Source organism: Coturnix japonica, chromosome 1, assembly GCF_001577835.2.
Source record: "Coturnix japonica isolate 7356 chromosome 1, Coturnix japonica 2.1, whole genome shotgun sequence".
NCBI classification, from domain to species: Eukaryota; Metazoa; Chordata; class Aves; order Galliformes; family Phasianidae; genus Coturnix; species Coturnix japonica.
The window spans coordinates 119782966-119807587 of NC_029516.1; the positions used below are offsets into that span (position 1 = coordinate 119782966).

Here is a 24622-nt window from a genome sequence, read left to right on the forward strand (position 1 = left end):
CAGTGATCTGTGAAGCTCTTTGTATTTGTCTTTGGTTCTCCTGCTCATCAGTCATAACTGACCCCAGTGAGCATGCACAGTGGTGGCAGTTTCATGTCACTCTAATTTATGAAAGACTGGAGAAACTACAGAACAGAGCCGTAAAATCTTTCCCATGGATACTTAAAAAAAAATCCTAAACCACCTTTATGTTCAGCATGACTCCTCATAGACTGCTATGAAGACAAAGAGAAAACAGTAATGCTCTACCTCATTATTATTACTGGGAAGGGGAACATGAGTCCCTGCAGCAGCAACAGGGCTTGGACTTCACACCTGACTGCACACCAACACAGTGCTCCAGTGTGGTACAACAGGAGCTCTGAGAAGAGCTCTGTCTGAGCACTGTGTCTGTAATCAGAAATCTGCAGCAAGCCCATCATGCTTTCTGCCATTCCCAAGCACTCCTTTGTTCAGGAGATATCAAGCAGATGGGGAGGAGATGCTTGGCCAAAACTTGATGCTGAGGAAAGCCTAGTGCTTGCAGCAACCTCTAGGAAAGGACAGGTTCCTCCAATACCTCAGTACTCTCACAGAACTTCAGAGCGATCCATGGTAATGTGGTCAAAGGTGGGGAAGTGGGAGCAGTGCCACTGAGCAATACACTGCTTTGTTTCTGTCAGGGAGGATTTTTATTACATCCAGTTACCATCATCATGAGCATTACTGATGGATTCAAGGAAAAGATGGAAGTCAGACAAAATGTGCCACTGAAATCTGGCTTTGCAGTTCTAGAAATCTCATTTCCTTCATCAATATCTTTATTGCTTACCAAAAGGAACTAAAGAAGCACTTATATGGGGTTATGGCCGTGTTTATGCATGCACTCTTGTACCAACTCCAGATAAACCGAACCATACCATCAGATGGAAGAAATAAAAGAAGCAAAAGAAACACTTTGATTGCAGTGAAGCACTGAGCTATAAAAGGCTCATGATCTTCTTGATCATCTTTTGAAAAGATGATCTACTTGATCATCTTTTGAAAAGTTTGGAAGACCAGTTTTATTGAAGGGAGGATCTCACTTCAGAGAGACCTCAATGAGATGCCCACAATATTTACTCAGTAATTAGAAAAGGAAAAAGAAAAACAAAACAAAACCTTGGGAAAAGCTCGCAAAAAGGCAGGTGTGTACATTAAGGAATTCTCTTGACAATCATAAGTTTGCATCCAGTTCCAAGAGATTTTTCTCTGATGATATCCAATCCCACTGGTTAAAAATGATGAGGAACAACAAGAGATTCACCATAGCAACAAATGTGTAGTGCATACCATATGGAAAACAATGCACACAGGAAATTTTAGGCTCTAAATAAATCAATTCCATGTTTTCAGAATGTATAGGTAAGTTTAGCTGCTGCTTTCCTAAAAATAAATAAAAGTAAAAAAAGAAAGAAAAAAGATTATGTTATTTAATTCAAAAGGGAAATGAAACTGAGGGAAAGCAGGCAGCTCTAGAACTAAAGTAAAGGTATTTAAACAGCATTTTTCTTCTACAAAAACTACTGTGGAAGAATAATTAGAAAAATTAAGCCCACTGTGTTCAATGAACTGTCTGCACACAGACTTACTCTGTGCCTTTGTGACTGCAGATTGCTAGAAGGGGAGAGGCTTGTACCACAATTTAAGAAGTATATGGAAAATCCATCTTTGCACATTGTGGTCTCCACTGTTTTTGTTGAGACTGTTTCAAACACCACTCTGTCTATTTAATACATTCTATGCACAGCCCTCCCACGGACTCACTCGAAGGTCCTGAATAACCTACGGCTAGCAGGGATCTTTGCACCACACTGCTCTTGTTGTCCAGTTCTTCCTGTCTAACGTGGGAAAACATCCTTTATTTGTGGGGAAGGTCAGTGGTAACATTACAGGGATGAATTGAGCTGTGTCTTCTGGTAAATGTGGCTTGCTAGCTTTTTCCCATGAACATCTTGGAAAGAAAACAGAGTACTCAAGTGCTATGATTGCTAACTGGCTTACCAAGCACTACAATTCTTCAATAAAGCTGATAAATAGTAAAAAAAGTATCAACACCCTTAATTCTGTTCCCATGTCACCAGCCTCTCCAGGTAAGTCCACAGTATCAGAAAAATTCTGGATTATTATTTTTTTTTCTTTAAACCTCTCCTTTCTTTTTTATTTTTATCTAAAAGCATCTTCAGCTGCTCCTCTCCTTTCACTTCTGCCTTCCTGGGTCAGAACCAACACCCTGTGAATTTGAGAAAAAAAAGCCAGAATTCAGCTCCTGCCTCAATCATCCTCCTGCAGCAGTCCAGCAGGATCTGTCACATCAGGGGGAGGACAGTGTCCTGTCTTTGAGGAAAGGGTTTATGCAGATCTCTCCTAAACCCTCTTCCTTCCTTGAGAAACTCAGTCTCATAGTGTAGGCTGGGATATGTGGTATTTCCAAAGGAAGCCTGCACTCATCAGTACCATCTTCTCTGCTTAGTCTACACTGGAGCTTTTCTTGCCAAATGAGATGGAACTGCACTTATTTTTTAACACGTGCACTTCCAGTTTTAAGCATGGACCTGCTTGTTACACACGCTATACACCAAGGTTCTCCTTAAAAGAATGTGATTTTGAACAAACTGTTGGCAATAAGTCCACATTTAGGTGTTTTTGTTGTTTTATTTTCCCTCAAAGTGGGAAGAAGGGGAGAAAAGAGTCAGGGGTTGTTTTTGCTTTCCATTAATGCACAGGGGTAGAACTGATAGGAAAGAAAAAAAATTGCAGATCTAAGGAACATTTGCCAGTGTGTGTGGCAGATGCTGATAGCTATATATAGTCAGTCCAATGAGAATGAATGCAGAGTATCTATGCGGGCAAGCAGGAATTTGCCAGAGTAAGGTTAGGGCAAAAATGAAAAAAAAAATAAAAAAATTCAACATTTAATCTACTGTGCATTACTACTCCTGCAGAAGAAGTTGTGTAAGTACTCCATGAAATGGAATAAGAATGTGTCCTCATGATGACCTTATCTAAATTTCACATAAACGTGCTCCCAAATTTAACAGAACATAATCTTTTCTTTTTAATGTTAGACTGCTACTCATTCCTGAACACAGCCTCAATTTCCTTCCTTCGTAACCCTGATGCAGCTCTCAAGATGAAATTCAAAAACAGAGCTCAGATATAAAGAACATGATTTGCCATCTTATGCTTTTCTTATTGTCTCATTTGTAAGAAAATTTTAGAAATGAGAGGCACATGCTTGCTTTTCTTGCTTCTTTTTCCCTATATATTTCTTTTCCCTTCTATTCAGTGCAGTGGCTTTTTACCTACAGCAGTATAGTCCTAAGTAGTTCAAAATGTGAAATAGCAGTACTTGAGATGACGGCTATCATTTATACAGAGCAATATGATAATTTTGGAAGGACCGGGAGGTTGGGTCTGGATTCTAATTAACACTGATGAACCTGGTTCCTAAGGATTAAATTCCCAAATGAGTAACCACTACCTTTCTACACACAGGTCTATCCAAGTTATTCTCATTAAAACAATTTAAAAAAAAATTATAAGCTTCAGCCTGTGTCAAGATACTCAAGGCTTTCCAAAACTGATTAAAAATATCAAATGAGGTATTGAACTACATTAAAAATCGACCTTTTTAATGTATTGAAAATGGTCTATAATTTGTATTCAAGTGCTCTTATTTCCAGTGAATAATAATTGTATTGCAGCCAACTCTGTGCCCTGTTTCTCTGAAAATCTCAAGGGATGTAGAGAAAAGGATTTTGTATTGTGCTGAAGACACATGCTCTGCATGGCACTGCTCCTTACTCCTCAGTTCTTACATGGGGCTTTGTTGTATTATGTGTTTATTTTTCCACCGATGTCTCCTTCAAACTGGTAAATGCAAATCAAAGCGCACAGCTATGAGATATACCAATAGGCTCTGTTAAGTGCTGTAAGCTAAATGCACTTTCACGGAAGCAGAAGACTCAGTCTACATGCATTAGAAAAGTGGACTTGCAAATGAGGAGATTTATGGCAATATATTCCTGTTTCCTGGTTTTCTCTGCCTGTGGAACTTGAAGCCACCTGTAGCCACGTAATGTTCAAAATAAAACTGAAATGTCACACAGAAGTGCATATCACTACATTTGACCCTTAAAAGAAAAGAAAATATAGTTTGCAGAAATTGGGAAAACAGTTGTTTCTTACCACTCACCTCTCTACTTAGTCAGGCTTGGCAGTTTCTTCCCTGTCTCCTGCCCCATAATTTTCCCTCAATTGTATCTCACCTTCTACCTCACACGTATGCCCTGCACTCACATCTCGCTTCCTCAATGTGCAGGAAAGCTCTTGAAGTCCAGCTTTCAGTTCAGTTAAGTAGCCACAGAACTTGTTTAGACCAAGTTATATAGAATAGGTTTTGGACCATGGAAATATTATGTACATGTTTTAAGAACTGAAAGTATAAAACAAAAATTCAATGACAAAACTAGGCTGGAAGACAGACAGCTAGGACTATGAAAATGACACAGAGGGTGTTGATCATTGGCGTTAAGTCTTGTTGGAGATCAGTTCCTAATGGCTTACCCTCCAGTCAGTACTGAAGCCAACACCACTTAGCATCTTCATTAAGAACCAGGATGATGGGTCTTAGGGTAGCCTCAGCAAGTTTGTAGATGATGTAAAATTGGGAAAAGTGGTTGATAAACCAAAGGGTCGTGCTGCCATCCAAAGGAACATTGGCAGGCTGGAGAAATGCACTGATGGGAACTGTTTGAAGATCAACAAAGAAAAATGTAAAATCCTGACTCTACAAGGGAATCTCATGCACCGATATAGGCTGTCATCTAAATGAGTGGAATTTTTTTCTGTAGAGGAATACATGAAGAACCTCACAGACAACATGCTGACCATGAGCCTCAGATGCACTCATTCACCTGCCCCCCAGCAAAGACCAACGATACCCTGAGCTGCATTAGGAAAAGTGTAGCCTTCAAGGTAAGGGAGGTGATCCTTCCTCCCTTCTGAACACTGAGGCCATACCTGAAGTGCTGGAGCCAGTTCTGAGCTCCCCAGTACATGAAAGATATGTATGGACTTACTGGTGAGAATTTAGTGCAGGGCCACAATGATGGTAATGGGAGAGGAGTATCACTCATACAAGGAATGGCTGAGAAAGCTGGAACTGTTCAATCAGGTGAAAAGAAGATTCAAGGGGCTAGGAGCAGGGAAAAATCATCAGTATAAATATGGAGGTTGCTCTGAAAGTAATGCCTCCCATTTATTTCCAACAGATACAAATAGCATAATAACATTATGTGATAGATCAAGTTCTCAGCTATAAAATTCTATTTTTCAACATAGTCACCACTGTCAGCTATGCATTTTCATCAGTGAGGAACAACAGCCTGCATGCTGTGCTCATGAAGATCTGTACCAGCAGAGGTGACCTGCTGATTCACAACTTCTATGACAGAGTCGTGGCTAGGAAAATGTTGCCCTTGCAGCCCCCTTTTCATTGGCCCAAACAGCTGGAAGTTAGGAATCGTCAACTCCGGACTATATGGTGCATGTGGTGGGACAATCTGGTCAAGACTGGCAATGTGCTCCATGGTCTTCAAACTGGTATGGGGCCTGGTATTACTGTGTTGCAAGAGAAAGGTTGTCTTCTTCTCTGGCCTGACTCCAGAAGTTTGAGCCTTCAGCTTAGAACTGCAATGTAACAGTCAGAGTCGATGGTTTGTTCAGGTTCCAGAAAATCCAAAAGGATCACCCCATTCCTATCCCAAAAGGTTGTGCACATCACTTTACCCACTGAGGGGTGCATCTTGAGCTTTTTCATCAATGGGGAATTCGTATGTCACCACTTCATGAACTCCAGTCTTGACTTAGCAGTGACACTATGTCTTGTCACTGGTAATGATGCAAACCAGGAAACTGTCATCTTCAGCTATCTATTGGCTCAATAAGTCCTTATAAACTTGTATATGGTGTTCTTTCAGTTCCTGTGTATTCACGGGACCCACCTGGCACAAACTGCAATATAGTTTCCAATGCATTTAAGATGATATTCAGCTCTATACACAGTTTCACCTTTAACCCCATCCTGTGCAAGGGAAACCACATTTTGTCTGCAGAGGTTCAAAAGACTGTGACAGCTTATGTGGTGAGAGTAGCTTAAAACTTATATCCCTAATAAAGGACAGTGGCCTTCTGATACAAAGGAGGAGTTGCATGAGTTTGAGAGCAGAAATTTAAAGAACACATGGAAATTTTTACAAAACCTTATCAGAAGATGTACGATAAAGATAGGAAGAATGGAAAGATATTTTGAAACAAAAATAAGTACTACTGAAAATTAAAGGAAGAACAGGTTAGGCAACAACAACTAAACCAAACTACACTAAAATAAAATGAAATAAAAATCACTTTTAGTCAATACTTCTCCCTGCAGCAATATCAGTGGGTTACCATTTTCATCGTGTGCCACTTGGGTTGGAAAATGTTAGAACAAAGGAAATGTCAAGATAAAGGAAAAAAAATGTTGGGTGCTTTTATTGTCAGTACACTCAGCCCTCAAATATGAGATCTAAGCATTGCCTTTTATTAGCTCCAGTTACAAACACCAACACCACCCATAACACCTACCATCTTCTTCTGAGCAATACGTCTATCATTTTTATCAGCACTTCACCTCTTTTTCTTAACTTACGAGACAGTGCTTTTTGTCCACTTCCTTTAACTTCAGCTAAATGCTTATGTTATCACACACTATTTCAAAACCTGTGAGAGCTGGTGAACACTATAGTAGTTACTTTGCAGTCCGGAGGCCCTGGTTTCAAATCCCCCCTGTGGCACAAGTGGTAGAAGTGCCGCTCTGCTACACAGGAGGCTCGAATCCTGGGGGGTTGGACTCGATGATCTCTAAGGTCCCTTCCAACCCGCATGAGACTATGATACTATGATAGCCTACATTGCCACGAGTATCTAAGCAAGTTTGTTTAAGCCATCTCAAATACATCTATGTCTAGAAACTGCAGTATAAATTTACCCTTAAGCATCATTATGGATTACGTACAACAAGTGAAACAAGTGAAAGCTTTCTTTCCTACTGAGGTAGGCAAATCTGGAATGCAAATGGAAAATTCTGAATTTCAGACAAACAAATGATTGCCTATCAAAATCCCTTTCCAAAGTAGTCACTAGGGTATTGCATACATGTAAAGGGAGAAAATTTGTAAGATTCAGACAACTGCCACAGGCATCTTTAATTCTAACAATACTTCTTAGTTGCAGATAGTGGCAAGTGAGAAGTCTGAAGGAGGTAATAATAGCTAAATGGATATTAGCATATGCCATTACCTGATCTATCTGCACAATTACAGCAATCTGTGAATGCTAAATTTGCTTATCAAATCTGACTTAAGTGCCTAAAACAACCCCTTTTCAGTAACAACATATCTCTTCAGAATTGTTTGGAACTGATGGAACTTAAACTTGGAGAAAAACCACATGGGTATAATGTCTACAGGAACTGAGAGAAGTAATTGCTTCCAGAGAGACTTCTTTTCTCAACCAAACTGAAGAGGGAATACGGCAGTCAACTCCATTTCTGAAAAGCAGGCATTAAGAGGCCAGAGAGCTATACCAAAAATTAGAGTTTTCCTCTCCTTTAGCAGTGCCAGAAAAATTTAAAAAACTGACTAAAAAACATTTCAAGGTTCACCACAGTCATCAAATAAGAGTAAACAATCAGTATCTCTTCTCTGAGATGCTATCAGTGATTCAGCCAAATAGAATCGTTCAGTTCCATAAACACTATAAATTGTTTAAACCGATGGAGCTCCACCATTTTTCACAAGAGGATGTGACCACCTTTGTACAAATGTACAGGTCTCTCAATATACCCATGAATGGAAGAAAAAAAACCACCACAAAACAGTCTTCGTTCTCCCAAAAAAAACCATTCCCTACCAACCCATGAAAAACAAAACAGAAAATCACATAATACACAAGTGCCAAAATGAAGTGTCCTGCTGTAGCCAATGGAATGAGAAATAAACAAACATAAAGTAAGTCCTAGCAGATACCTTTCACATCTACTGCTAATAACAGAAATGTTGCCTAGAAGTTCTTTCGGACATGTTCTCACCTTTATAGCAAGATTGGTTTTTATAGGCTGTGTATATTTAGGGAGAAAACCTTAGTCTTTTTGAAAATTGGTTCAAAAGAGAAAATTTTATGAATGAGAGTCTCATTGCTACATTTTCATCTATTCCACAGATCTCACATTGCTAACTATAATTTATTTAGACTGTAAAACTACTTTGACATCATTGAGGATGGCAGAACTACTTCTGATGCCAAGCACTTCATTTAATCACTGAGAAAAAAAGTCAACTGAGTATGAACACTGTGACATAATACACAAGCCTAGCTAAAAGATGAATTTAAAATATTCAGACATTACAAGTGGACATTCAGGAAAAATATTAAAAAAGAGTAATATATACTCTTAGAAAATGTGATGCTGAGGAGGTGTTATGAAGACATTTTGATGTTGAGATATCTTTACATTACTATGTGGTTGCTATTTGGGTGTCAGTGTCAGCAAAGTAAAAAATAAATATAAAAACTAAGACATTAAAACTATGTAAAAAAGAGACAGATACGGTTTGCAGTTCTAAGTTGCTATCTATACATCTACTCAGGATAGGATTCATAAAAAGCATAAAAACACATACCTCTTCTTGCTTAGGAATGTTGAACTTTGTTATCTTTGACTTGGTCCTGGCCGAATCAGTCTTGTTAGAAGGCACTCCCCTGTACAACTTGGTCGTCTCTGTCAATAACTTCAGCTTTGGAGACTCATCAGGGGCCTGGTCTTGACCGTCCATTGGCCTTACATAAGCCGTTGGTTTCTGCTGAACCAGGCTGGGCTTTGAAGCAAGAGATGGAGGGAAGTTCTGGACACAGTGCCCACCGCTGTGCTTTGAGGGCCTCTCCTGCACTTGAGCTCCTCCTTCTGAGCCACAGTTTAACTTAGCTGGCTGCTGAACTCTGCTGACACTGTCACCTAGTGTGGCCCTCAGTGAGCTTTGCTGGGCGGCATTGGAGGAGGAGGAGGAGGAGGTGGGACTGGATGCATAGCGTTTCAGTTTCTCCAGACTGGATTTTTGGCTTGCCAGTTTGAAGTCACCCTTGTGAGATTCCAGTGAGCGGTGTCCATGCTTACTGGCTCTCTGCTGACCCTCTGAAGCAGCATTGTGCCCAGCTTTCTGCCAGCCCATCGTGGTGCTTTTGCTCTGCTGCGCAGGTAGGGCTGCTGGTGCAGAAGTAGCGTTGGAAATGGAGGGAGGAGGTGGTGGTCTTGATTCTGCAATAAGAAGTTCATCGGGCTTGGAGAGAGCTGTCTGAGGAACCCCAGGTTTTGGAACCCCAACAAGGTGGCTCTGGTTTGATCGGTCAGTTAACAAATCTTTCATTTCATCGTAGTTGCCCAGTGTGTTCTGGATGCGATTAGAGAGCTCATCCCCTTTGTTAGTCTGCAAAACAAAAACTGAGTGTTCTACAACAGTCAACCTAAGACAAACAAAATTCCCTGCACGCTTCTGCTGAAATCTTTACTGAAGTAGCACTGTCTTATTCAGCAGCAGCGTTGAGGGATGAAATCGAAAATCCTTATTGTCTCTGAAGATACTTGTCAACATCTTAAATCTACCCTGAACTGGAAAAGCTATAAAGGGCCTTGGAGTATATAAAAAAAGAAATCTATCACTGCTATCATGCTGTAGTTAAAATATATTACCTGGAAACTAGAAAATTTATTATTGCAACTACACAGAATGGTTTGGATTAAATCTGACCATGATAAAACTTTTCCTATAGCCCAGTGCAAGCTCTCCTTCAGCCATGAATTAAAATATTACAGCTCCTCATCTCCTTCTCTGCCACTTTAAGTTTCCACATTGCAGCTGGGAAGACATGCAAGACCCAGTGTAAGCACTGAGTGAACTCTCAGTCTAAGCCAGACAAATACCACAAGATGACCTGAAGGCAGCTCATGGGACAGTAGGAAAACTAGAGATCGTTACATCCTTGCGATGAATGTGCTCTGCTGAGAGATGTTCACTCCAGAACACTCTTGGGGAAAACATGTGAGTAGAACTCCCCAAACTCTTGAAAATGCTCAGTATTTAATTTTGCAGCAGGGGGGACACAGTCAGCATTACCCGCCTTTAAGATTCATCTGTTTTGTTTTGTTTCATTTTGAATCATCTGTTTAATTCCTTGCTTAGAAGGAAGAAGCTCCACAAAGAAATAAAATGAATGGGAAAAAAAAATACTGAAGGTTGAAAATTATTTCTTTAAGAAGTCACTGTAAGCAAAAGAGTATATCATTAGCATGTCTGCAGCAGAGATTTTTCTGAACCCTACCAAGAATCAGGTGTGTGATGTGCTTTGTCTTGTACTTTCAGAATAAGATAGTAATGAGACAGTGATGTTCTCCTTTCACTCTTCCAGAGATGGAGTCTCAATGGGGAAACACCCATGCTTCAGAAGGCCAAGCTTTCATCTCAAGATCCTCTCTTTAAGAGGGAAGCAGTAGCTTAGAGATGAAGGAAGGGAGTGGAAAACAACTCCTTAAAGTCATACAAAAATGTGAAGGATATAGTTGCAGTACCAATCACCCTGGAAATGTGGGGATTTTTTTTCAAGTATTCCAATAAAATTGAGGCATTGATTCACAGTCAGCAAGAAACTTAAGAAGGGGATGTTCCTTCACTTCACAATAATCACACAGATGTCCTAGAGAAGAAGAAACTACTGAAGAGGCTTCAAAAGTGGGAACCGTCACATATATCTAAAAGGAAAGTGTTGCAGATGCAATGAGTTGTCTAGTTCACAGCTTTAACTGAGGTAGGAAGTATGTTCGACACAGGCAGAGGGAGAGGCACAGAAGGCATCTACATGGGAATGCTTGGTTGGTACTGTGGTAAAAACTGTACAGCTGACAATGGAAATCCTGGACTGCTCAGATTTATGGCTACCTGGAGTTGGGCTTATCAATCTTCAGGATGGTTGGAGATATATTCATATGTCTCCTGGATTCTGTGGCTACTACACTTAGGTATCTCCTTGACCAGAAAAATTATTTTCTGAAGGCACAGAGAAGTCTGCTTTTACCCAGGGGATCTCTTCTGTGTCCCCAGTGGTCTTTCAACTTCTGTAGTCATACAGAGATGCCTGATATTGAGAAATGCCAGATAACCACAAAAATAATTGCAGTTAACAGACCTAAAGCTTGTACTATGGAGCAGGCTGTCAGCTGGTGGGTATTGTTTGTTCCTTCCAGGTACACTGGGGACATCCTGAGGGGAGGAGATTTTGTGCTAAGCTGAGGTCATCTGGAAGAGTTCACCTATGTTCTCCTGGGAAACAGCTGGGACCTGAGGTAACTTGTTGGGAGCTATAGATGTTAAAGCTTTTCCTATTATTTGCTCTGAAATATTGCTGGCTTTATTTAATCACCCACATAGGGAAAACATAATCACAAAATTAGTAAGTAGGAAAAGCATTCTGTGCCAACATTCACAACCTACAGTGCTCTGATATTCTTCAGTGTAAGATGTATTCCTTCTTTTGAAGACTTGCAAGATCCAACACTTCTAAAAATAAGCCAGATGTTTTGCATGGAAGGTGAACAGAATTTTTTTCTCCATGAAAAACACCTATGTGATTAATTGGTCAAAGTATTCTGTCCATTAAATATCCAGAATGAAATTCCTATTTTTTTTATCCCCTGCAAAATGCAAATCTAGTAAAAGACAGTGGATTTCCTGGAATCCTTCATAGAGGGTTGCTATGGATACTTTGAAATGAACTGGATAAGGGGCAACCCAAAGAGTCAAGATTTTTCAGGAAATCTGATGTTTGTGAGAGAGTACGTACTATTTAAGAGAATTTCAGTCTGTCTTTGATTTTCAGATATGACCTTCTGAATGGCAAATCATTCGGATGCATCTCTGCAGCACCTTTTCTAAAGGATAGCACAAATATGGCCATGCTGCTTACAGATGATAAGCAGGGATGAAGTCCCCATTCTGATTTTCTCATGGGATACTTGCTCAGCACCTTCACTGCTTCTAGAGACTGAATTATTTTTCATCCACTCCCACTACTGTAGGTGGAATTATACTGTGGTTGTGCAAAGATGCCTTCAGACATCATAAATAACTTAGAAACTACTGGTGAGTCTGCGACACATGAAGTCTGTAGCATGACAGTAAGTACACTGAGATATGGGTAATAATCAAAGTGTGTACAGTATTCCAGCTATGCCACTTTTGTAAGTAATTTAAACCTCAGTATACCCACTTTCAATACCACAAACAAAGCAGTATCAGAGACCCAGCAAAAAAAAAAAAACAGGTCTTTTTTTTTTCTGAGGGGTATATCTGATTGGACCCATCAAATGGAAAATCATTAGTCCCTACTGCAGTGGAGTCTTCAGTAAATGCCAAGACACAGCTAACACGTTTCAGGCTTTTTTCTGTGTATTAGCTCTTGATTGGTCTCACAGTAGAGTATTTCAAGTGGAAGCCTTAAGGAAGATTTCAAGACATTTCCCATGGTTTCTAAATGCCTTTGTAATGAATCTGAAATTCGGGCAGCTGGAGGTCAGCTTCAAGGCAGGCAGAGTTGTCTTCTATCAAGGGACATGGTTTGAAGGTGGTAGATCTTCCTTTTTTATTAGGAACTAGAAACAACAACAATCTGGAAGGAATAGCAAGTTTAAAGGTGACCCTGGGACACGGGCAGATGCTCGGAAGCACTGAAGTCAGGTGCAGTAGCCAAGTGCCAGGTACCAAATAGGAATCTGGAAAGAGGCACTGAAGTACCCAGAGCGTCAAGGACAAGTGAAGCAGCATGGAGGGGAAAATTTTCACAGTATGGTGGATTTAATAACAACTTGGGCATTACTGGAAGGTCACATTATGAGATACATGATTTTGTTCTGATGCACATGGGCAAAGTCACTGGCTAGCTAGAGCAGAGGGGCACCCTCTATGGGATACTGCTCTCTAGTCCCATTCACAAGGGCTTGGCTTGCAGGCTTCTGGAGACAGTGGTTATGTGCAGAGCATCCTGCTGGGTCCTTCCAACAGGAGGCGGGCAGAGATGGTTGTGCCTCACCTTGCTGTTTCCATGAGGATTAAAATAAGGAGTTGTGTTACTTCTGCCTTTGCTGAGAGCAAAACATGCCTAGCAGACAAATACTGTTGGTAATGCTTACAGGAAAAAAAAAACAAACCAAAAAACAAAAAACAACAAAACAAGATATTTCATCACATTAACCTTGGCCGGAGCATGATGTTTACTGTATAGCTTGACCTTCACACACAGCTCTAACACAATTACTTTCTCCTAAGTGTTGCAGAAACAGGGCACCATCACCTTCACCTCCTAGTTTTAATGCCATCTCAAATATTGTTAGGACATTTCTCGTTTATTTCATTCTCATGTGCTGCTGAACATTATAGGAAGCTAATGTAAGAAAAATCCAATTCTCAATGAACCATAAATGTTCTATGCAAATTTTGAGGGGCTGGCACTTGTGGGAGGTTGCTGAGACCTGAACAATGCCTTCTACAGGCTGTGGTTTTATACTGTGAAGTAAAATAATAATAATAATAAAAATAAAAAAGTCTCCCAGACGGAAAGCATCTACCTTGTATGGTTCACTGAAGAGGGAGTAACTGGTGTTAAACGTGCCATCCTCCTGCTGGGCCTCCTGATTTCTCCTTTCCCATTCTTTCCTACGCAGCACGTTTCTATCCGGCTCGTAGACACTACAGCAAAAAGAGGAAAAGATTTTTAGAGTTAAAAATTAGCAAGCAACATGTAAACCACTGTGAATTTGAAAGTGAAGAACTCTGGTTTGCAGACAGATGGCAAAAAATAAGCAAGAACATGAATCAGTTGAATGCCAGTCCAAGCAGACCAGGGAGGCTCAGGTCTCTGGGAATGCTGATGCTTTCTTCACACAGGGAATAGATAATTAAATTCTTACAGAAGAACAGAAAAGGAATTGCAGGGCAGGATCTAGTCTGCACAGAACCTCACTGCTTGAAATGTGACAAAGGAAATATCTAAGCAACTTTGACAAAGATGGAAAGTACTCTTCAGGCAGATGGTAATTACAGCTATGAGTAAATAGAAATTATGAACATATTTCCACTTACGACATATCCTCTGAGTGTTGTGCGAGAATGCTCCTTTTTTTACATGGATGTGTTTCTGTAGTGATTCTTTCATTAACTAGCTCCCTAAAGAGCTGTTAAAACTACATGCTGTAGTGGTTTCCACAGTTAGGCTGCTTCTTCTGATCTCTGTTAATCAGCCAAGTCATGAAAGTGCTGCTGAAACAATTCCTCTTGCTGATGGATTTGACACTATCACAACTTTAGAGCATGAATACATGAATACTAGCATGACAGTGTATATACGGCTGGTGGAGCGTAGATGGAGAGGGAATAAAATCACTATACTACACAACACTAAGCATTAATTTTTAGAGATGAATTAGACACCAATATAGACATACAATATAAAAATTAACTTTTGTTTGTTTGTTTGTTTTCAGGATTCAACTACAGTGTGAGACATCATGAAACAGAGAATCTTTTCCCCATATTTCCTCAAAACAACACAGGTTTACACATTTCCTTCTGTACGCTTTATTCTCATCAAAAGAAAGCCAATGTATCCCATCAGCTTTACTTGTTATTTCAGGACATTCTGACGAGTTGCCTATTTTGCCTAGCTCAGCTAATGCTTTTCTTCTGGCACTATAAATCTGTAAAGTAGAAACATATATTAATGTCATGTAAGTGCACCATGTGTTAATGAAAAAAAATGTTGCCTTGCTAACCACTTCCCGGTTAGAAAAACATATGTTGCATCGGCTTCCCACGTGATATTACCTAGTGTGCCTCAGGCAAGCCTGCAAAAAGGCCAGCAGCTATCTGATTCTAATTCTAGACTTGAGAGAGCTGAAAATATGTAGGATATGTTAGGCGCTGGCAGATTTAAAAACAATGCCTTAGCAGTCACCAAATGAACACAAAGCCTTACGTGTGCTTGTTAAGGTTGCTAACTTCCTAGATCTGCTCTCTCAATGAGGTCTCACGTGAGGACTCAAGAGGTTGCATCAAATCCTAGTGGGCTTTCAGGCAGCCCTTCTGGAAGCCATCTATGGGCAGATGCCAAAGACAGAGATGGAGTTTATTGGGAACATAGGATTCTTCCTCCAGGAAGAAGGGCACAGCAAAGACATCCCCATGGGCTCTGAAGAGGAGTTCACATACTGTGCACTACTGATGCCAGGAGGCTGGGTAGTCACCATTTACTGTTGTGTGACTGGTAGTCCCCAGTCAGTACTGCATATCACCTCAGTGCACTCCCCTCCTATAAGCTGGAGTAAGAGTCCTTCTAACAACCACCTCTGCATCTGCAATAGGCTTTCTGCCACCACGAATAACTGCTGCTGGATGGGTTTTCCTGAATTTGCAGGGATCCACTTATAACTTCATCTTCAGCTGCTTTTCCCCATCCCCTGTTGACTCCTTCAGATGTTTTGCATTTGGACTGCAGCCTGCAGTCAAATAGAGATGGGCAGATCCTCTGAGATTAATTATAATACGGATCTCTACCCAGTTTCTTGAAAGTAAACAAGTATAACATTCTTCACTACACCTCACACGAATTTAAAAATGCTGTGGTGTAATACTCCTGAAGTGGAGAGGCTTTTCTTTATTCCTTTTATTTGATGGAGACATACAGGTCTCCAATATCCCTTTTATTTGATGAAGACCTATTTGATGTAAGACAAGTTCTCAGATTTCTGAACCCTTTTTCCCAAACGAGATGCTCACTGTTGGCCACAACTCACAGCCTGCAATAATTCATAATGATTATGCAAATAGCAAAACAGTGTGACAATGCCCAGTATGCCACCTCTAAGCAGTAAGTTAGAAAGAGCATCAAGTCAAGAGCTGCATTCTTTTGGTAATGCTAGGTGGCAAAATCTCCAGCATTTGCAAGGCTGCTCCTTATTTATACATGAATGCTGTAAGAATCACATTTCCTTGAACGCATGTCACCAAATGTATTTATTTTAGTTCAAGGAGAATACTGCCAACTGCTACAATTGTCTACACTACAAACACTTCACTCAATGGAAAACAATCCTTTTAAATAGCTTCCTTTCTTCCTTCCGTTTGCTTTATATGTACCTTTTAAATCATTTACATTGTGTTCATCTTTTTCATAGAGTTCACAAAGAATCTCAAGATTATTTTCTCACTGGAACATCTGTGCATATGTGTGTGGTGTATGTAGATATACATTTGCTATATGCACACTCAGACATCAGTTTACAGATTAAGAATTTTGCTACAGTAAACCAAAATATCGAAGCAGTTCTGCAAGACTGGGTAGACAAAGAACATACAAGCAGTCATCTCTTAAAAGTCAGCATCATTTATATTTGTTTTATAGAGGTCAAACTCCAAAAGGATGAATTTAAATAGATTTTAAATGGTATATTGTTATTTTTAAAATGCTGTGCATCTTACAAATTCATGCTTAAAGGACATGAACTGAAGCATGAGTGACGGTTCAAATACCTTCAGAAGTTACATATGAATAAATGTTGTATTATAATAATCACACTGCCCTGCATTTGGCACACTGCTTTAAAAACACACTTTGATTTATCCCAGCCCTATGATCTGCCAAGAGATGCACTGAGAAGGAAACATCTACCAGTTAATTGTGTCCAAACACCAGAGTCTGAGGCTTGAAGCCCTTTCAGTACACCTTTATCCTGGTCACAGTAGGTCTACCTCCCCTGCTTCTCCTAGGATTCTCTGAATAATGCCATTCTCAGGTGTTTTACAGATCAAAATGCCAATGGGTTGCCGAACTCCTCAGAGGAGGCACAAATAACAACTGTCAAGCTGCTGTGATGACATTGGGAAGGCCACCTTTATGGTCGCCCCCTCTGTGGCTGTGGCTCCCACTTGATGGACAGGGAGGGTGGCTGTGGCACTGACCTCTCCCCAGCACTGCCAGAAGTGCTCGCAGCCTCATCACGCTACTCCTGACATCAGAAGGAACCGCTTCCTTCAGTCCTTAATTAGAAATAGACACAGCTGGCTCAGGGGACAGCCTGGGAGCAGAGCAATAACCTTACCTGAAATACCTGGGACTTGATTTAATCTCTTACAAAGTCCAAGGAGTTATGTAGTCTCAGGTTAGGCTGAAAGCAATCATATAAAAAGCCTAAAGTTTTAGGCTCTCTCTTCTCTTTTTTTCTTTCTTCTTCTTCTTCTTTTTTTTTTTTTTTTTTTTTAATTTAAAAAAAAGCACAGTATTTCTAACACAATTTTTTACCCCCCTCAAACATCACTACTTGGAACCAATGGAATAAAAACGTCTATTCTACATGGAGGCAATGCATCAGCTTTGTCAACAGTGCTGTCACCGTCCCTCGAGGTGTTCAAGAACCATGTACATGTGACATGGTCCATGGGCATGGTGTGGGTGGGCTGACAGTTGGACTAGATAGTCTGGGAGGTCTTTTACAACCTTAATCATTCGATGATTTTTTTAGGGAATGTCCCTTTGAACTCCAAGGAAGACACAATTTCCCAGCAGCAAAAGCACTGCACCTTTGCTTGTATGTCGCACCCTTTCACAGCCATTTGGTGACCTTAATAATGCTGCTCAGTCTTTTCAGAAACCACGAAATGGCCACATCACCATGGAAAGATTCAAGGAATATGCAGTTATTTAAATAACAGATCACCATTTTCTGACAGGCCAGTTCCTGTGGGCTTCCTATGAGAACACCTAGATACCATTTGCAAGGACTGAGCTGCTTTCTCAGGTACTGTCAGCTTACACCCAGACATCCTGATGTAAGCCCAAATTGACCCTTCTTTCCTCACAGCCAGTAAATAGCCTCCATATGAAATACAGTCAGACCACAACAGCAACTCCCAGCACTGTGGAAATGAAACCACCTCCAGGCTCCCAGATACAGGGACTAACTATCCCTGGGGAGTGTACAGAGATATCATCTTCCAAATGAGAAAGAAAAAAAACAGCAACAACAACAGAAACCAAACCCCCAAATCCGTACAGCAAATGACTGAAAGACATGGGAGATTCAAGGATAAAACTGGACATGGGAACAAGTTTTCTGTGAGGAAGCATTTATCTTTAAAATGAAATATTAGTGCACAGTCATTTCTGAATTATGAGCAAAACGTGAACTGTTTCAAAGCTATGGAAAACAAACAAACAAAAAAGTGCAATATTAAAAATAATAAATTTTTAAATGCTTTTCTGATAATTCTCAATATTTCCCTACAAACTGCAATCTGACACATGATTCAAAATACTAAACTTCAGGTTGAAGTGAGGACATTTTCTGCAATATTTAATAGTCTGTTTCTCCCCTGAATTACCAGTTTTACTCCAAAGCAGGCAAAAAGAGTTAACCCAAAGAAAAACTTATACAGTACAATAAAAAACACAGCCCAGTCCTGATGCAGGACACTGGTTATAAAACTGGATTCAGAATGGAAACTGGATTCTGAGTTTAGGAGGGCTGTCATTCTCAAATCTCTGTGATATCTTAAAACACGAAGGGATGAGCCAACTTGAGACCTTGTAAGGGCAACAGCCTCAGAAGAAAAAGGTTGAATTTTGACAAGTTAATTACGATTCAGGTTATGTTTCTTGCTGAATCGCCAGGCAGCATTGGAGAGCCATCATTTAATGTCTGTTTTCTTTTTCACTGCTCACGTCCACGCTTTTTGCTGGCCAGTTTCTCAGGGCCAGTTCCTTTTCAACTAAGTATAAATAATGTCTATTTGGGAACTAATTGCTAATGGTTACGGTGAGCTCTTAAGAGATGGCAGTCTCATATTTTTGAACCTTTAAATGTTTTCCCTAACGACATTTGAAGTACCGGTTCAATTATAACAAAGGGGCTGACTTTGATGACCAAGTGACACAATCAATAAAATGCCTTCCCTGGTCACAACTGACATTTTTTTAGACTTTTTATCTCTCTTAAACAGCAGAAGTTAATTTGAGGATTTTTACAGTATTTTTTCCCATTTACAAACAGAAATGCCGTGGGGTAAAGCAATTACTCTGATTTACTGTTTTCTCTTTGATTGAACATAAAGATGTAGCAGGGTCTCAAAAAAGCAGTAACTTAACAAACTGTGCTCCTACCCACAGACAGATAAAGTACCTACTTTGCTATTTCAAAGAGTTTACCTCCAGGCAGCAGCACAGAGCAAACATCAATCAATGACATGTGTCTAAGATGAGATTGATGTTTACTCTCACAGCTTTTCATCTTACATCCAATAAATTATTTTTCCTTCACCAAAATGCCTGGTTAAATTTCATTTTTCACTTTGCAGTATCAGTTTTAAAACTTCTAGCTTCCAGCAATTTTAAAGCTAGGATTCATTGACGCTTCATCTTTTACAGCCTGTTTATGATTTATATTAACCATGAAACAGTGCCGCACAAACATGAATACGCTCGTGCAGAGCTGAGCAGGGCCAGCCACATGCTCTGTGGCAGGTGCAGGCTGAAAGGTGCAAGATTGCTTTAATTATGCGCCTGGAAACACTGAGATGGAAACCAGGGGCTTCATTTGCAGGGGTAGGTATATAACATTCTTGAAATTAACGCACACAGAAATATATACATAGCTCATGTCTGCAAAATCAACATCTGAGAATTCAAAGTAGGTCTTCGAGGAGCCATACTGGGCAACTGGAAAAAGCCAAAGAAAGCTGATTGTGGGTGCAGTTGGTATCACATAGGCACTCGCACCTGGTGTTACAAAATATGAGGTCTTTTCATGCAATCTGACTGAATTTTAAATACGTGTTGAAATATTGACAAAACCTATGACTGCAATCAAGACTGGAATCTGGGCTGTTGAATCACAGCAGTAAACATCACAATGGAGGAACATTAAAAAAAAATCCAATTTAGTTCAACATCTGCTGGTGCAAGAGCACCTCTTCCAGCTCTGCTACAGATAAAACATGCACATTTTCTTCCCTTAGCAGAGTTCTAACCAATGAGAGAAATAAAAATCTTGCCAGCAGTATACATAGATAGATATGAAAAATATCACCATTCGCCAGTAACAGACAATCCTACACTCAATTCCTTATTGTTTTCTTTTTGGCTATTAAGTGCTGGTGTTCTTCCTTATAACCCTAAGACTGCTAACAAAAATACCTAAAATGGGTGGAGATCTAATAATGACAAGGAACCAAGGAAGAAGCAGAACATTTCTATCGCCTTTAATTCTACATATTAGGACCTAAGCTTCATGGGAAGATTTGCTGTGCTTCTCTAACAGTGTTATCTGAAAGAATATTCATATATTACAAATTCGTCACTGTTAATTAGCTGACACCTTCAATGAGTTTTTATTTACTTATTTATTTTCCTATATTCAAAACTATGGAAAACTATTAAAAAATCCTGAAGTAAATGGAGAGCTTGGTTGTCAAGAAGCAGATAGGGTAAGATGAGATAGTGGAAATAATTCCTCTTGAGAGAAAGAAAACTCAAGACTGAATAGCACAGAACAGACAGAGAACAGTGAAGCCCTTCTGTTTGATTTTGTTAATGTTACTTTTACCTTGTAATTCAAAAATACAACAACTGAAGGGATCAATAAGGAATTCTTTCTTTCTGCCCAGCCTAAAATCACTAAACTCCGTGGTCTGTGACACAAGGCCCTACCTAACTTTGCCTTGCCTGCATCTGATCCAGTCTCGTGTTACATCTCCCCACCAGGGATATCTGACACAACACCCCACTTCTCTGATTTTTTTCCCCCCCTACAATCGTTTCTCTTATCAATGGCCTCCTTATGCATGGGAAATTGCTCCAGTTATTTTCTGCCAAACCCATGTGTTTGTGTTTTCCTTAAAAATTCTTTGTTAGGCTCTTTCCAGTCATATGAAGCCAAAAAGTTTATATATTTATTTTTATATATATATATATGTATATATATGAAATATATTTATATGCATAATGCATAGATATATTAATCAGCCACCTTGCTCATCTCTGTAAATGGAGTGCACACTGAGGAAAATTATTCACATAGACTTGGTGTCTGCTCATCTTGCCTAAATGGTGTCCACTTCCATTGCCTATTGTTGGGACAGAACATTTTAAATGTAATGAAAAATATCCAGCCTTTCAGAATCTATCTGATATTTTGCAGAAATTGTTAAATACTTTACTCAAAATTTTGCTAACCACATATTTGCTGCAAACTGGATTTAATGAAAATCTTCAGTAGCAGCTTCAATAATTAATCAAGCAAACAAAATTTCCTGAAAAATTATCAAAGTGATCATAGAATCACAGAATGATTTGGGTTGGAAGGGACCTCACAGCCCACCCAGCCCCACCCCCTGCCATGGGAGCGCTGCCACCCAGCAGGTCAGGCTGCCCAGGGTTCCATCCAACCTGGCCTTGAGCGCCTTCAGGGATGGGGCACCACAGGTTCTCTGGGCAGCTGTGCCAGCACCTCACAGCTCTCTGAGTAAACAATTTCCTCCTAACATCTGACCTAACTTCCCCTCTTTCAGTTTAGAACCATTCCCCCTTGTCCTGTCACTATCCATCTGTGCAAAAATTCGGTTCTCCTTGTGCTTACAAGCTCTTTTCATTTATTGGAAGATCGCAATATCTCCCTGGAGCCTTCTCTTCTCCAAGCTAGACAATCCAACTCCCTCAATCTTTCCTCACAGGAGAAGTGCAAATGACTTGTTCTCTCTATTATTTTTTTTTAAAGATCTTTTTAAGCAAAAAATAAACCTCCTTGCTCCTGATTTTCTTTAGAAACTCAAAGAGGATATTCTTTCAGTGGGGCTCCGAACAGTGATGCACCTATCCACAGCTAATTGCAGGACTGAGAAGTACACTGAGCTACACTTCACATAGCACAGAAAATGCCAGAGCTCTGTAACCAGCAGAAAAACGTTATCACGCAGTTTATCCTGGTGCAACTTGACTTGGAACAGCAAAAGCAAAGACTGTAATGAACCATTAAGACCAGATCTAAGAGTCCTTTACCACTAAAGAGATAACAAAAAATACATTCCTGGCACAGTAGCAAAAGAAGCAAAACTTTACAGGGTTCCACAGCTGATGAAGACTCCTTTTATAGCTTTAATTTGTTTAGCTCCAGCCCTTCTGGCACTGTTAAGAACCCCCAACGAAACACCAGCAAAGGTCACTCAGAGGCTCAGTATCTGACCGTAAAGGTTGCCGAATTTTGTCTGTTCTTATGTTCTGCACCCTTTAATTTAGATCAGCGTGCAGAATTATCTGATGTCCAAAAGGCACCAAAATGCAGCACTGGCTGCCTCCCATGTGCAGCACAGGACTCAGGACTGCAGAGCTATACCGTACTACCATTTCTTGGAAAGACCAAGCTCAGTATTTCATTACAAATGTGTCATCTGTTAGTAGCCATCAAATCTATGACTCATGAAAATGTCTATACATGTTTTATTAACAAAGCAACATTTCCAATTTACTCTTACAGTAATGTGTAATGACTGAAGGTTCATCAGGGTTAATCAAGCAAATGATGTAAATTTTATATTGTATTATGTTACATTTGGCTTAAAATAGATCTTGGTTGACAGTCTTTTTTAGGTGTTAAATCATGATGTACAGGGTTATGGAAACCACACAACAGCCCCAGTGTGAAACAAATAATGAAGATGGCAGTGTATAAATCATCGGATTTTATGTATTTCCAGAAAATCACATCTTCTTGGATACTTCAGTGGCCAGCCACAGAGTTCGGCTTCTGTAGAAGCAGGATCAATGTTTTGAGATGCTTTAATTCATTTTTCTTTCATATGTTATAGATGGAGACCTTACTATAGCATTTTATAGACTAGATAATACTACAGGGGAGTCATTGTAATATACAGGTGAGGCTGAGGTGAGTTTTAAACAGATATTGTAGCTCATCTATATACTAAAAATAAACATGGATGATGTTAACAACTTCACATGCAGGAAAAGCAATAACCAAAGTAGTTAAACCCTATGCCAGCTGTATAGAGTAAAAAAAAATAGTTACAGCAAATGTCAAAAATAATAAACCCACTAAAACCACTTTACAAAGAAACTGCAATTTTTTTATTTAATCTTATTTATTTATCTACTTATTTATTTATTTATAATTATTATCAGTTTGTAAGCATAAAATCCTACCAGGGGGAATTACAGGCTTCTGTCTTCATTTCACACAATTGAGATATAATGATAGAAAATGGAATGATGCATATACACCTAAACCTAAGCCCAAATCCAAATCTAAATCATATCTTAACAAAAAATCTGATTCTGGTTGTAAGATCATGCTCAGAGAGTGGTGGTCAGTGGCTCAGTGTCTGGATGGAGATCAGTGACAAGTGGTGTCCCTCAGGGGTCAGTACTGGGACTGGTGCTCTTTAACATCTTCATCAATTACATCGACAGTGGGATCAAGTGCACCCTCAGTAAGTCCACAGATGACATGAAGCTGTGTGGTGTGGTCAACACACCCAAGGGACAGGATGCCATTCAGAAAGACCTAGACAGGCTGAGCAGTGGGCCCAGGTGAACCTCATGAGGTTCAATAAATCCAAGTGCAAGATCTTGCACCTGGGTCATGGCAATCCCTGCTATCAGTACAAGCTGGGGGATGTAAGGATGGAGCACAGCTCTGCCAAAAAAGATCTGATGGTACTGGTGGATGGCAAGCTGGACATGAACCAGAGTGCTCTTACAGTCCAAAAAGCCAGACCTATCCCTGGCTGCTTCAAAAGAGGTGTGGCCAGCAGGGCAAAGGAGGCGATCCTACCCCTCTACTCTGTGCTGATGAGGCCTCACCTGGAGTACTGCATCCTAATGTAGAGTCCTCAGTACAGGAGAGATGTGGACCTGTTGGAGCATGTCCAGAGAAGGGCCACAAGAAATGATCCAAGGGGTGGAACACCTCTCCTACGAGGGCAGTCTGAGAGAGCTGGAGCTGTGTAGGTGACCTGATAGTGGTCTTCCAGTATTTATAGGGGGGTTATAAGAAGGAAGGAGACAGACTCTTCAGTGGGGTCTGTCATGATAGGACAAGAGGAAATGGTTCCAAATTAAAAGAGGGGGAATTTAGACTGGACATAAGAAAGTTTTTTTACAATACAGGTGGTGAGCCACTGGCACAAACTGCCCAGATAAATGGTGGATGCCACATCCCTGAAGACATCCAGGGTCAGGCTGGATGGGGCTCTGAGTACCCGATGTAGCTGTAGATGTCCCTGTTCATTGCAGGGGAGTTGGACTAGATGGCCTCTAAGTGTCCCTTAAAACTCAAATGAGTCTATGATTCTATGATCTAGTGATCTACCTACATACTGTGTGATTGGTACTAGGGGAAATGGTTTCATGTATGCTCCTTATGCATGCTAGCCCCAGTTCATTCTGCTTGTCAAGA

The 24622-nt window shown here is 40.1% G+C and overlaps 1 protein-coding gene across 1 annotated transcript in view; it reads right to left on the reverse strand.

The window, feature by feature from the left end:
- AFF3 (AF4/FMR2 family member 3) overlaps positions 1-24622 on the reverse strand; it is a 315282-nt gene that overhangs the window by 253270 nt on the left and 37390 nt on the right. Inside the window, exons 2-3 of the mRNA XM_015850512.2 lie at positions 13733-13853; positions 8745-9545 (exon numbers count right to left, since the gene is read on the reverse strand). Of these exons, the coding sequence (XP_015705998.1) occupies positions 8745-9545; positions 13733-13853 (922 nt within the window). The remainder of the gene's footprint in view (positions 1-8744; positions 9546-13732; positions 13854-24622) is intronic.